Consider the following 15,801-nt stretch of genomic DNA (forward strand, 5'->3'; position numbering starts at 1 on the left):
TCTACCAAGACTTCTCCACTATCAACATCTATTGTTACACTTTCTCAAAATTTCAACATTTTAGAGTATATAGTAAACGTTTCTATAAATATTTTCTTCAAATTTTAAATTTAAAAAGTTCAAAATACTTTTTGGAACTAACAAAATAAGAGTTAAAGAAGTAAATTTTACTTATTTTAATTAATAAAAAAGTAAACTTTTAAAGATGTTACAAATATTTTTTTAAAAAAATTATAGACATTTTTTGAATTAAATTTGTAATTAAAAATTATTAAATTTATTTATTTTTAAAATATTATAAATTCATTCTTGAAACATTACAAAATAATATAAATTCCTTTGTGAAACTAATAATAGTTGTTGTTACATAATTAAATTCATGTTAACTACTTTTTTTATCATTTTAAACCTTTTATAAATAATTTAAATTACTGGAATTAAATTAACAACAATTAATATTTATTATTAATTTAAAAATAAAAGTTCCTAAAATTTAATTATCATCTTAAATATATTTTAATTGAATATATAAATTTCTTTATATATTATTCTATATTAAAAACTCACCATCTCTAAAAAAGACCCCTGTTTTTTCTGTACATAATATTGTTTTTGTGGTCCGAAATATTTTTATTCACTTCTAAAGAAAAAAAAAAGTCACCCCAGTTTTATCTACACTTGTATATAATATGATTATGTTTTATAACTTTTTTTTCACATACATATTTTTATCTCTTTATTTTTGTAAGTATAATTAATTTTATTAATTTATAAAGAAACTATCCACTATCATGAATAGTAGTTTCTCTCATAAAAAAATACCAGCTCTTATTATATATAACTACAATATATTGCTATAATTATTATATTATTAACTTTTTAATTATGTACACTTTTTTTATTATCCTAAAAATATGTTTTTAAGAGAACATTTATTCATTTATTATATATAAATAATCTGAAAGATAACGAAGACACGTACCTCAAATTTTGGCGGTTGAGAAGCGTCTTCTTCATCTCGTTTCTTCTTACTTTCTTTTCTGTTTGTGTTGCTGAGAAAGGAAGAAAGAGCGAAGCACTTAAGCAAGCAAAAGTGCGTTTCCGTTGTGTGTTTGCGATGCCAGGTGGAGCCACCGTCTGCTCTGGTCACCGATTTCTCTGCCTTGTTGTTCCGCATTCAACTCGTCCCCGACTCAGCAACTCGACTCGCTTACGGCCGGTTCCGGTTCAGCTCCGATCCATATTTGTGTCCAATGGCAACACCAAGCTATGCGGCTCCAAGCTGAGTCTCATTCCCAGAGCCGTTGATTCTTCTTCCGCACAACCTTCCGTGGTTTCCGACGATGGCTTCTCCGTTTCTAAGGTTGGTCTTTTCGTTCCTCGCTCCGGTTTTCTTTCTCTTATCTTAATCAGTGAACCGAACCGGACTAGACCGGTCTAGTCTTATGATGACTTTTGAACAACTTATATATTTACTGTTTATTTCCGCTTATTTTGTGATATAATATAAGCCTATGGCCTGTCTAGTTGGATGATTTAGTTCATAATTGTTCTTCTAAATAAATAAACATGAATATTTTTATAAATGTTTATTTTTGCAGAAGTTAAAAATACATTTTCAAAATTGTTATTTAAGATACTTTTTACCACCTATTGGTTATTTATTATTCACGGATAAACTAATTTCAATTTTTATTTCGTGAAAAAAATAACATATTTGTATTTAAGATATTTAAAGCAACTAGATCTTATTTATTTATTGTTCATTATTTAAATAACTTATTAAATTCTGTAAATGTTTAAAAGAACTTGTAAATATAGGTAATGAATGACATGTCTAGTTGCTTTAAAACTTTTATCTAATAATCTTCTCTTTTTTGTTAGTTTCACAATACCAGATTCATAATAAATGAACTATAATTCATCTTGAGTAGGAACAAATACAATTAGTAGTACATAATTTACGAGACAAGTGCAGATTTCAGTATCTTGTGCTTTACTTTTTACGTATGAGTATTTTGTGAAGCATTTATAGTTTTTGATCAGAGAATTTGAAAAGAAATATTGAGTTATTGGTGATGTATACTATTGTGTGAATGGATTCACACAAGTTGCAAGTGTGAACTCTTCCTATCTGTCTAATGACAAATTATATATGGCAGTGAATTGGTGGTTTGTCTGTAATATTTTCCTACTCTTTGAGGGAACTCTTGTTTATTTTTGTAAGTTCTGGTTCATGTTACTCACCTTCACTGCTTTATATGATTATTTACCAGCATTAGCATATTTTTTTTAACTAGTGGTGTAGGGTTATTTATTCTCAGGATATTGTTTAATTGTTGCAGGTTTCTTTTGGTGTGATTGGTCTAGGTGTTGGACTCTCACTCTTGTCGTGAGTATTATTTTCTTTTTTCACTTTCTTCATTGATTTCATACAAAGTGCTTTTGTTTATTATGCTGGCCTTTTTGTTACATGCAGCTATGGTTTTGGGGCATATTTTAATCTTTTCCCTGGATCTGAATGGTCAGCTTTAATGTTAACATATGGCTTTCCTCTAGCAATTATTGGAATGGCACTCAAGGTGAAGAAAGTTTTACCAATGTGAATAAATTTAGAAGATGAATGTTCATCGTAATAAAGTTGTGCAAAATAAGTCATGTTAGGTGTTCCCTTTCCTAGTTCTATTTGCATATTTGTGTTAGTGGATGCTCCTGAGTTACGCACTCTTCATATTCTTCATACTTTCTAATTGGCCATCTCTCCTTTGCAGTATGCAGAACTAAAGCCAGTCCCATGCCTCACATATTCAGATGCTCAACTCTTGCAGGAAAAATGTGCAACTCCAATTCTTAAACAGGTGACACCATCCTAGGTTCATACTTACTGCCCAACTTGGTGTCAAATCCACGACGCCTGGCACTTTTCTTTTAAACTAGTTATCTAAGAGCAATCAAGATTAGGTAATTAAAGGAGGCACACTATGTCTTGTCCAGGTTCTAGTCATTTATATCAAGGATTAAAATGCTCAATTGTGGTATTTTTCTTTGTTCGCGTTTGTAATTGCTCAGGTGAAATAGTCATTTTTCAATGTAGAATTCATAGGCTCTACAATTTAATTTGTTGACATGCACAAGTAAAGTGATTTATAACCATTAAGTTCATAAGTAAAGTGTGGATTGATTTGATGTTGCAAGATTTAACCAAATTGTTCTATGGCTTTGGTCACTTTTGAACTTGTGTGAATTACATACCTCCTTCAGGAATTGTAGTTTTGTGAAGTTAAGCAAACAAACTTCTAGTATGATATTGATAATCGAACGATCCTTCATATTGACTCCAATCTAGTATTTCACTAGAGAACCAAACACATGAGAATTGATCATCATTTTGTTAGGAAGAGGTCATTGTCCAAGGAACTTAGTACTGAATTCTTTAGCTCCATGACTAGCTTGCTCTCAAATTTAGAAAGAATAATATATTTCTTTTGTTTTTCAATAATGAGGCCATTGACCTATAAATACCTGAACTTGCTGTTTATTTTAGGAAATATAGAGAGCTAGTTCTAAGGAAACAATCCCTCTAATTATGGGAATTTTTTAAGTACATAATCGTAGTTTTAAAGAAAGATACACCTGTAATAAAGAATAAAAAAGCTTCCTAAAATATATAATCTGCAACACGGTTTTGATACTCCACCTCAAGCTCGTGAGTCTCCATTCACAGTTTGGATATAATTCTTTCAAAGTTAAATGCAGTTCAACCCTTTGGTGAGTATGTTTGCAAGTTGATTTTGAGTGGACACATATAGGGTGCTAATCAAGCCATTATGTAGCTTTTCCTTGATAAAATGTTTGTCCATCTCAATATGTTTAGTTCTATCATGTTGCATCGGGTTGTGAGCTATACTAATCGCAAATTTATTATTACAATATAACATCACACTTTATCTTCAGGTCTTCTAATATAATTTTCAGCCATAAGTTCACATATTCCTTGGGCCATTGCTCGAAATTTGGCTTCAACACTTTATCTGGCTACTACATTCTGTTTTTTGCTCCTCCAAGTCACTAGGTTTCCACCAAGGAAGGTGCAATATCCAGAAGTTGATCTCCTATCCGCAACTGACCCTGCATAGTCTGCATCAGTATACGCTTCAAGACTTACACTCTTATTTCATTAGACTTACACTCTTATTTCATTTAAATAAAATCCCTCTTCCTGGAGTCCCTTTAAATACTGAACAATTCTAAGAGCAGCTTGTAAATGAGCCTCCTTTGGTTGGTGCATAAATTGGCATACTAGACTCACAACAAAAGCAATGTCTCGCCTAATGTGAGAAAAGTAAATAAGTTTGGCAACAAGTGTTTATACATTTCTTTGTCCACTGCAATATCCTCCTCTGCATTTCCCAACTTTATGTTTGGATCAATAGGAGTACTAGCTGATTTGCAGATTGTCTTCCGTGTTTCATTAAGCAAGTCAATAATATACTTTTGTTGAAATATGAAGATTCCTTTTTTGAATGAGCCATTTCAATTCCCAAAAAATATTTAAGTCTTCCCAATGTCTTAATCTCAAATTCTATGCCAAGGCATTGCCTTGACATTTGCTACTCCCTTTTGTTATTCCTAGTTACTATAATATCATCAACATTCACCAACAATATTGTTACTTCCTTTGAAACTGAATGTTTGATAAATAAAGTATGATCCCGTTAACTTTGTTTGTAACCGTAACCTTGGTAAATCTACCAAACCATGCTCTTGGGGATTGTTTCAGCCCATACTTTCTTAACTTGCAAACAATTCCAGTAGCAACCTGTCCTTCATAGCTTGGGGCATTTCCATGTATATTTCTTCATCAAGGTATGTAGGAATGAATTCTTCACATCAAACTGCTGCAGATCCCGATCATAATTTGTTGCTGATGACAATATCACTTTAGGTTTGTGAAAGATTTTGAAAATGGAAACTTACTAGAATATGTTAAAGAGCACATACCTGTGGGCTGGACTGGACATTTTGCAATCCTCTATCAATTTGGGAAATGTCCATAGTTTCCATTATGAAATGTTCTCATCCATATAGGTGGATTATGTAGCAATAAAGGCTGCAATAGTGATCAGAGTGGCGCACAATGAAGGATGCAATATGTTTAAGGGGCGCAACAATGAAGGCTGTGTTTTTAGGGTTGATAGACACAGTCAGAGACTCCCAAAGACTAGGGGCACTGATACCATCTCAAATTTAGAAAGAATAATATATTTATTCTGTTTTTCAATAATGAGGCCATTGGACCTATAAATACATGAGCCTATTGTTTATTTTAGGAAATATAGAGAGCTAATTCTAAGGAAACAATCCTTATAATTATGGGATTGTTTTTAAATACATAGTCCTAGTTTTAATAACAAGATACACCTGTAATAAAGAATAAAAAAAGAAAACTTTCTAGAATACATAGTGAGCAACACAGTTTTGACACTTGCAAACATTCTAACCAAGTTTTAAGAGGACGTAGAATTCAATTTATATGTTTCAATTTGAGCAGGAGTTTTAAATAGTTGTTTATTATTTGTTGTACAACAGTTGCTCCTTTGGTTGTATTCAGCTTAAGCATTAAGTATCATAGGATGTGGTTGTTTTCCTTTGATTGTTCATGTTCTGACCTTTTCCATACACACACACACATATATACACACACACACACACACACACATATATATATATATATTTATGTATAAATGGAATACATCAGCTGAAGTAATACTCACTAACTTTTTCCATCCTTTAAATTGAAGTGTTTTGAATACTAGATGTAACAACCATCTTGGGCTTTCACAGGTGAAGAGTGATGTCACCAGGTATCGCTATGGAGATGAGCAACATTTGGATGAGGCATTGAAACGAATATTCCAGTATGGCCAAGTATGTTATTTGAATTAATGAATTATCTTTTTTCGTACATATATTTTCTATTTCTCTATTTTCTTATTTTGAGGACTTAAATGAAGCATAAAAGTCACATCTTTCCTCTTCTCTACTTGTGTGTTTGAAATGAGAACCCACTTCCATGCCTTATTGGGAAAAACCCAAGTCCCACATTATTAGGAGAAAGGAAACTATGAATTCAATGTCTGAGTTTCTACAAGTGATGAGGTTTGTTTATATAGACTACAAGAGCTCATCTAACTAATGAAAAAAAATATAATGTGGAATAAAAACTTAGTATAACACTCAATAATTTTATGCCTTAAATCCAGGAGAGACAAATTTACTGTAATAGTTGTGACTAAAAAAGGAAAGAAAATATACGTTTGGATCCTGGCTGTACAAATTAGAGATGCATGATCCTGATTAGCCAAAATAAACACATGATTTTGATTGATCATGATTACCCAAGACAATCACCAACACTCCTCCTTTAATTTGTATGATAGATATCTATTATACCTAGATTGAATCTAATATTCTTATAGGTGTGCCTTGGAAGAGCTTTAGTTAGAATTTTTCTTTTAGGTTGAATGATGGTATGTGATCAATCTTTATGATATTATGATTAATCTTTTCCTTTATGAAATGCTTTGATAAATTTCCTCATGCTTTATTCTATTGTGGTGGAGTGGGTATTTTGCAATGCTAGTGGCAACCTTCTTGTCACATAGTAGTCTCATTGTGTAATCTGTGGGAATCTTGAGTTCATCTAGTACTCTCTCTTCAGCTAAACTCCTTCACAAGTTTCATGTGTCATGGCTCTATATTTTTCTGCAATACTACTTCTTGCCACCATGGGTTGCTTCTTACTCCTCCAAACGACTATGTTTCCCATACAAAGAAACAATATCTAGTGGTCAATTTTTTATCTTAAGCACAACCTTCCCAATTTGGGTTTGTATAGACTTCTATGCCCTTATTTGAATTGTTCTTTGAACTAGGCGCCTTTTCATCGAGGACCTTTGAGGTATTGCAAGATTCTATTCACAACCTTCATGTGAATGTCAATTGGGTTTATCATGAATTGACTTACCATGCTGACAACAAACCCAATGCAGGTCTAGTGTGGGTTAGGTAGATTAGTTTTCCAACTAGGCTTTGGTACCTATCTTTTTACCGACTATAGGACTTGTATGTGCGAACTTGCATCTTTTTTTGGTTCTATTGGAATGTAAGTTGCCTTGCCTTACACCCTAGCATCCCAGTTTCTTGAAGTTGGTCCAACATTTACTTAGGTTAAGAGAGATAGATCCCATTCTTAGTTTGGCTACTTTCATCCCTAAGAAGTACTTTAGTTGTTCCAAGTCTTCAACCTCAAACTCTTTAGCTAATAGTCCCTTTAGGTGCCTAATGTAGTCATGAATATCCCCTATATGATAACTATATCATCAACATTAACAATAAACTTGGTCATCTTTCCTTTTGAAGAGTGATTGACAAATATGGTAGGGTCTGATTGGCATTGGGTGAATCCATCTTTCTTAACAACTTGAGTCAACATATCAAACTAAGCTCTTGAGGATTGTTTGAGACCATACAAGGATATTCAAAGCCTACATACCTTATTTGAGGTGCTAGATGATTCAAGTCCTGGTGGAATTGGCATAAACACTTCTTCTAACTCACCATTTAGAAAGCCATTCTTTATGTCTAACTAGTGTATTGACCAATCCAGATTTGCAAGTAAGGATAAAATGACTCAACAGAATTAAGTTTGCCCACCACAACAAATGTTTCTTCATAGCACACAACATATGATTGGGTGGATCCCTTTGCCACCAATCGGGCTTTGTGCCAATTTAAACTCCTATGACGATCGTATTTAATGAAAAATATCCACTTTGTAACCAACAGTCTTCTTTCCTTCAGGTAGTATAATGATCTAAAGTTCCATTTTTCACCAATACTTGGATCTTGTTTGTCATAGTTGCAACCCATTTGGGGTGTAGGAGAGATCTTGAATATTTCTTGGAATTTGGGTGTTATCAAGTGAAGTTGGAAATGCCTTTATCCTTGTGTCAACTTACCATATGATACATAACTCTCAATGGGGTGTTGAGTGTAGGTTCTCACCCCTTTTCTCATGGAAATAGGCAAATGTCACCAATATTTTGAGAGACAAATTTAGAATTGAGAAAGAATTACCTAAGTGAACCTTGTTTCTTGGAGCAGGTTGATTTCATGGTTTGGCTTAGGAGTTGTGTTTGATCCTACCTCCTTTTGGGTTTTCTTCTTCCTAAAGTAAACCCACATGTCATTATCTTGTGTAGTTGGACCTTGGTTTGGTTCATGAGAGTTTGTTGTCCTTGGTTTTGTTATTTGGATTTCTTCTAGTGCTTCCAAAGCTATTGAGATAGTTTTTGTAATTCCTTGATGAGGTAGGTTTAGTTATGTTGATCTTTTCTTGTCCCAAAATTTAGAATTTTGATACCTCAAGTGTGGTTAGTGTCTTCTCCCCCTAAATTTCAACTTTGGTGTAAAAGGCTAGTTTTTATATAAGTAGCATCCATGATGAGGTAATATCTTTTGGTTGAGAGAGAGTAACACTTTTTTGGTGAAGTGGGTAGCCAAAACCAATGCATTTAATGGATTTTGGGTCAAGTTTGTCGCAATGAGGATTAGTATCATGAACAAATGTTGATCATCCAAATTCCTTTAAGCGGGGTGAGGAGAGCATGCAACTAGTTGGTTTAAAAGTTTGAAAGGTGGCATGTGCGATGTTGATGTTAAGAATTTGAGAAGGTGTTCTATTGATGAGATAAGTAACAAATAGTACAACTTGTTCACAATACCATTTTGAGATATTTATAGCCAACATAAGTGGCGTTGTTACTTAGAAAATGTGTTGGAAGAGGGTGGTTCTTGTCGCAATGATCACCAAAGGAAAACAACACTCGGTAATGGAGGATAAGGGCACGCAATAGTCTTAGGTAGTGTTCACCTAAGAGAAATTAGAGCCTTTTGCAGATCATGGGTACTGTACACTTGAAAGAAAAAATTAGGGCCTTCTCGGAAAAAAAAAACCTCAACTACTGATAGCATATAAAAAGTGTTATCTGAATGTTGTGTGTTATTTATACCAATTTACGGAATCAATTACAATAAATTCTTTGTCTAATAATTAGGAATCAATGATCCTTGTAACAACTAATAACTAATTATATTCTAACATAAAGTAATTTATAATGACACCAAATTATAATTTTTATTTTGCTTTTAATAATGTCCAAGTATGTTTCCTAGTTTGGATTTTCCGAATGCTTTTATATATTATGTTTTATAAATTTTTATAATATTTAGATATGTATCTCGCACATATCTTTTCTTATATATTTTAGAATAATTATATCACTTATTAAGTACATATTGTATCTGAACATGTATCATGTTCATGCATCAAATAAGCCTTTATTTCATGTGGGATTTGATCTTTCTTTTGCAAATGGTAATATGTTCTTTAGTTCCAAAACATCATATCAATTTTATTTGTCTTTTGTTTCAGGGAGGAGGAATACCAAGGAGAAGTGCTCCTGTTCTACAACTGATTCGAGAAGAAGTATGTTTGTCAATTTTACATTTATTCACCAATCAATTCTAATATTTAAGTCTCATTATGAACATATTTGTTCATATTAGTGACAACATCCGTTGCAAATACAGGAAAATAAAAGAATAGCATATACCTCATTTTACTTCAAAAGAAAATTTTGTAGAATGTATTAACTTGTTGTGGAAAATAGGTCAAAACATAAGAAGAAAAAGTTAAATTGTGTTTTAAAATTTTCAAAAACTTTTCTTAAAGCTTTGTCTGATTGACGTAAACAAATAAAGTTTATACTTGACAAACGATTTGTGTGGTAGTTTTCTTAAGAGATTGCATCCGATGAAGAATGGTAGACACAACTATAAGTTTGACAGATGAACTATTTAAAAATGCTTTCCAAAAGACTTATTTTCATAAAACTCTCCTTTGATTAGTTGCAGATAAATAACAATACAATGTGAGTTTAAGAAAGACTTACTCAAGGTATTTTTATGTTAGTTTGTCTGATAATCAAGACTACATCTAGTTCCTGGTCAACAGAATCAAGTTTCAATAAGAGTAACTACGAAGATACAAGTGAGTATTGTTTAGACCTCAACCAATCTTGTCTAAAACAACACGAGTATTCTTTGGACACTCGATCACTCCTAGTTAACAACCCTAAGTTTTGTTTGGAACACAATCACCCTTAGCTAGGATCAAGTTTTGTTTGGAACACAACCACTCTTGGCTAAAACTGAGTATTGTTTGGAATGCAATCACTCATTGTTAAAACTAAGTATTGTTTGGAGCGCAAACACTCTTGTCTAAAATCGAGTATTGTTTGGAATTCGGTCACTCTTGGTTAAACCACCGAGTATTGTTTGAAACACAGCTACTTTGAAGACTAGGTATTGTTTGGACAACAACCACTTTTAGCTAAAACAAAAAGGTTTACAAAGAGAGTGATCTAGGAGAACACAAGTTTGTTCACTAGAAAGAGAGGTTACGCTTTCTACGTATACAAGGTTTATGCACTCTTCTAGATGGCTATGAACACAAATTGTGTTCATCGTCACAATTACAAGGCTAAGGATTTCTAAAGATTAAAAGAGCTTGTTCTCATTCTTGTTGCAAGATTTTCATCAATCTTCCATTTTCGAAAATATATTCCTTATATAGAGATGAGAACAAAAAAGCCATTCATGATGAGGGTCTTCTTCTATTACTGCTTCTTCTTGCGTCTGAGCACGCTTGAAGCGTTGGGACACAATTAAATGCTCTTGTCTTTAGCATTAAATGCGTGAGGCTTCTTTGGCAACACTACTGGAACACGATAGAGCTTCACAGGCCTAGGCAGGTTGCTTTTTTCGACCTTTTAAGAAAAGTTCGAGGTCTGATACAACTAGCTAACTCTCTAGCACATATATCCCGTCTTTTCCAAAAAAGTTGTTTGCGTGTAGTAACTTTCAGCACATTCTTCAAGGGATCTTTGATATTGAAAAAAACGTTGCGAGATCCTCTTGACATAATGAAGAAACGAACATTCTCTACAAGCATAAAATAGGCATTTATAAGTTTGATGGACACCATGAAATGCTCAAGGTTTGAGTTGTCAGAGAGACAAAGTATACTCACTCGCATTTGTTCAAGCAAAAGTTTTATCTAATGAAGAGCATGCTTAAGGCTTTTGCACATGTTAAACCGCACAACTTGTGTTTGTTAGGCTAAACTAAACATTTGCATCCGATATGATGTGATGTTAACCAAATTATATTTTATACTTTATTGTTCAAGTACAAAATTAAAACTAATCAAAGGGTGTGTTAAACTTTGATCTAACACTTACATAGTACTAGTTCATGTCCATCCTTCTATATATATCATGAAAATTTGAAGTTTCATTCATATTCTTTTGTCTACCTTGGCTTCATTTGTCTATCATTCTATTAGTTTATCATGGAGTCTTGTTTATATCTTAAGCTTTAACCTCTATCCTTATCCCCTTACCCATAGGCCACCTCAGAGTGACCTCAGCACTCTGAGTACCCTCTCATAAGATTCATTTTAATTAAACTCAAGCACCCGGGTTGGCTTTTGAGCACCATCAGATTCAACTAAATTTCTTGTGTTGTCTCAGTATTTTTGTTGGTTCAGGGTATAAAAGCTACAGGTAATTCTTTGATTAATTCACTTCTTGGTGCATTTAGATTGGCATTGAAAGTATATTTTAAACCACTTGAAATTTAGTAATTTAAAGCCAAAATAGGAGTTGTTTTGAATTCTTTTTATTTCTACACATTTGGTGCTTGTGCTATCTTTTTGTTAACCACTCCATCTTTTATAGAACGTATCTATTATTTTAAATGTTTCAAGATTTTTCTGTGAATGAGTACTGCCAATAGACAGGCTCTAGTCTCCAGCAGCTATTCTTTGTTCTAAGATTGGGTCCCGTCAATATTGTTTTTCCATTTAAGTAGAATGGCCTACCTAATCCGTTTTGGTTGCTCAAACTTTTGTCATTAGTACAAAAACCCTCTATTGTAAGATTCTATAAGGGATTCCATAACCCATTTTAGTTGCTCAAGCTTTTGGTAATATTCTGAACGCATCAAGCATATTATTTTTGGGATCATTGTTTTATTAGACTCTTTTCATTCCCCTATTAATCCTGTTTCTTGATGTGGTTATATCTTAGGTCACACAAGATGGTAAATACTGTCTGGTTTTGGTTTTTGAGGCCAAGGCTCTGCAGTTGTCAGATTTTGAACAAAGACAGGTATTCCGCTATGTTTCCTGGAGCTTATGTTTTAATTAAATAAATTTTGTATTAATTTTTATGCATGTTCGTGAAGATGATGGGACTATTTGGATCTTCGAGAGAGCACAAGTGCTAGAAACTAGATAGCTCGTGAGGTCTTTTCCTTGTACTCTATTTGGCAGGGCGGGATGGGGAATTTAAAAGAACTCAGAAGAGAAAATAAAAATAGAAGAATCAAAGAACAGGAATACCACAACCTAAATCTCATTGCCTTAAATTAATTTGACATATGTGGGTTTTAGAATTATACTTGTAATGTTTTTGGCAGCAGGTTTGGGTTATATTTCAGCTTGTCTACCCAGAGCGGTGTCCAGTATTCTGTTAAAATTTATATATTTTAATACGTGTTAACAATGAGACTTACTACTTAATGAATAATATTTTGCATATGTTGATCATATTTGTTTCGTAATATTAACTATATACTATTTAATCTACCAAAAAAAGACCCTGTCAAAAAATTTAGTTGGGTAGGGAGTAAGATAAACCGATCCCAACCTGAGATATCCAAAACAGAGTAACATCCGGACGAGTGGGAAATATTGGTCAGAAGAATTTGGGTATAATGATGGCTAGTTAAACATTCTATAATACGAAGAATAGTTATGAACCCAATAGGCCATTTTTCATGGGGTGATGAAGAGAGGAACCCAATTGATAAAAAGATAATAAAAAAAGAAACCTCAACTCCTCGGGGTTTATGCTGCACTTTATTAACTCCAAAATGGCATAGAAGTTAAAGCAATTCTCAAGAGATAAAACGTACTTTTCATAACAGGTTATCCCTATGCTATTCATAACCAAACCATATTATACACTGACAGAAAGCTCTAATTTAACTTTGGCCTACCACTGCTTTCGAAATTTAATTAATCCATTTCATATTTACTGCAATTCTTAAATCCTCAAGGGTTTTAATATCAAAATATATTGATGCTAACTATTTCTCAATCTTCAATTGTTCAGGCCAAATTTGCTTCATTCTTTGGGCCAGGAATTACAGCTGAAATTGGTGAGTTTGAAAAATCAAACTTTGCTTGTGTGCTAAATTGCTGATACTTAAAATTAGTCTAAAAAATGAGACTAGTGTGTGCTAGTATTTAAAATTGCTAAACTGCTTGTATGCTAATCTTCATTTGGTCGCTACGGTGGTTCCATTTTAATTTCTAGTCTCTAAATGAGAAAATTGTAATTTAGTCCCAACACATGCATAGAAATTAGGTTTTGGTCCTAGTCATTAACATTGTTATTAATGTGGCTAACAATGATGGTGTTAACATTGCTACCAAACATTTTTGGAGTGTAAAACTGGTATAAAAATTCTGACTGTAAACTTGCTATACATTTCAGAAAATTTTGTAACTGTGTTAGTAGCAGAAGCAGCATTTAACCGTGGTAATAATAGGGACCAAAACTTCAAGTCATGTGTAGGTACCAAAACTTTCAATTTTCTTGTATAAGGACGAAAACTTAAAATGAGGAAAACTATAGAAACTAAGTGAATAGTTTAATGCATTAAAATGCAAAGTGTGACAATGTGTAGCAAGAGTGAATACATTCTGACATAATAATTGGGTGCAGGTAAGGGCGAAAAGGACTTATATGAGGTTCGACTTATCTCCGCTACAGACCCCAATACTTCACCTTCATGAAGCTCTGGACCATTTGATCCTCTTCCTTGTCTCATGTATGTAAAAATGTTATGTTCAAAAGTATCGAGTTATTATTTAATCAACTGTAAATTTTGACATTAAAAGAAAATAAAAATAGCAATTTAAAAGTGACTAGTAACTGAATATCACATTATTTATGCTATTTAACATTTGATATAAAACTTGGAAACTAGTTTGAGAATTGTTTAAAACATGGCATGTCAAATTGTTCGATTTCGGCAATTTGGTAATAGCATTTTCTTCCTGCACTCAAAAAGTTTTTTCTCTCACCCTATCATACAAATGTGTTTCTCTCCTAACTAAAATAAACTATTAGTTCTAGAGATGAGTTGAGTACAGTTTAAATTTGACTTTTAAAAACTTCAGGTAATTATGTGTAATAGTTATTGACAGAGGGTTGTCGAAAAGTTTTATAAAGAAATTTACAAATCTTTTCAAAAATGTTTTATGTTGTCACGAACACAAGGGCACATGTAACATGTCATAGATGGAGGCACTGAATGCTTTGTTTTTATACTTGTTTACACACCTCGGTTATGTCTAGTTTATCAGTGTCAATGACAGAAGTTTCTAGATATAAGTGATAGTCAAAATGTATCTCTTTTAACTTAAGATCATAGAAGTTCAAACACTATGATTGTAACTCGGTCCATTTTTTCTCTTGACAATTTTTTCAACTACAATTTAACTCTTTATTTGTGACTTAATTTATCTAATTTCATCACAAGACAATTATACAACCTATAACAATATTTCTTTCAATAATAATTTGTCCTAGTGAAGACTTTCCTCTTTATCCTATGACAAATCCTCTTTATTAACAACGAAACTTAAAGGTTGACTGAAAATTTTTCTACTAACCAAGCTTCATATAAAAGCTTTTTTATCCTCTCCTAAGGAAGGTTTGAGATTTACTCATCAAGCCTTTTTTTTTCTCTAGTTGTGAAAGTCACCTTCTCATGTACTTGGTCAAAACTAAAGCCCAAATACATCTTCCAAAAAATCCTAAAAAAATTTACAAAAAAATATGTATACCTATATAACTTTCGCAAAATTAAGAAGAAAGAAAATTTATAATATTTTATCATAGAGTTTTCTCCTTTGAAGTTTCATCTTCTTCTTTCCTTTTAATTGTGGCCCTTTTTAAGAAGGGTTAAATATATTTTCATTGAATTCTGTTTGAGTTTATTTTCTCAAAATATCTTGTTTATTACAAGAGTCAATACTTATTTATAGAATGAGGTTCAGTGAGCTTAGTGTGTGGAGAAAAATTCAAAATTCAAATTAAACATGTGTAGGCACCTATTTCATGTCACTAAAAGCAGATCTAAGAGAGTTATGCTTTCACATTTAAGCATGTGCTTAATATGGAGAGTGTGATCACATGTCTCCTCTAGCTAGGGTTTCTAGGAGTCTAAGCTAGGTTATTTTTCTTGGGCCAGAAACTCAATTTATTACATTTAATCATGTCTTATAAAAGACTAAAAAAAAGAATACTTGATATTTTAGTCTATGCTCAAGTATTCTTCTCTTGAGGATCCTTTGAGGAATAAAAGAATGTGTCTGACCAAGTTTGGAGTCCTATGTATGTTTTGGTCATCCTCCTAAAAGGTTTGGCTGGTTTAGTATGTCCTCTGTCAATCAGAATTTCATCAGGATAGAAGAAGATGAAGTTTCATGGAGAAAGACTCTCCGCTTAAAGAATAAAATATTGGGATTTTCTTTCTTCTTCTTAGTCTAGTATAAATTGTATAGGTGTATATTTTTTTCTTTAAATTGTAGGATTTTGT

General features: G+C 32.6%; 1 protein-coding gene across 1 annotated transcript; it reads left to right on the forward strand.

Annotated features, from left to right (window-relative positions):
• The first annotated feature begins 1,037 nt into the window (after positions 1-1,037).
• Positions 1,038-14,125, forward strand: APE1 (acclimation of photosynthesis to environment). The gene is made up of 9 exons (XM_068646080.2): positions 1,038-1,363; positions 2,346-2,392; positions 2,480-2,582; positions 2,772-2,858; positions 5,845-5,928; positions 9,497-9,550; positions 12,216-12,296; positions 13,305-13,350; positions 13,920-14,125. Exons 1-9 carry the CDS (start codon positions 1,118-1,120, stop codon positions 13,988-13,990), a joined length of 819 nt encoding a protein of 272 aa, XP_068502181.2. The 5' UTR covers positions 1,038-1,117; the 3' UTR covers positions 13,991-14,125.
• The last annotated feature ends 1,676 nt before the right edge of the window (positions 14,126-15,801 follow it).

This window comes from Phaseolus vulgaris, chromosome 4 (assembly GCF_051622355.1).
Source record: "Phaseolus vulgaris cultivar YP4 chromosome 4, ASM5162235v1, whole genome shotgun sequence".
Taxonomy (NCBI): Eukaryota; Viridiplantae; Streptophyta; class Magnoliopsida; order Fabales; family Fabaceae; genus Phaseolus; species Phaseolus vulgaris.

Excerpts from the sequence above, each read along its gene's own strand:
- APE1 (XM_068646080.2), top strand. The coding sequence starts at position 1,118 with ATGCCAGGTGGAGCCACCGTCTGCTCTGGTCACCGATTTCTCTGCCTT. Across the intron at positions 1,364-2,345 it reads ATGGCTTCTCCGTTTCTAAG|GTTTCTTTTGGTGTGATTGG; the intron begins GTTGGTCTTTTC and ends TAATTGTTGCAG. Across the intron at positions 9,551-12,215 it reads TACAACTGATTCGAGAAGAA|GTCACACAAGATGGTAAATA; the intron begins GTATGTTTGTCA and ends GTTATATCTTAG.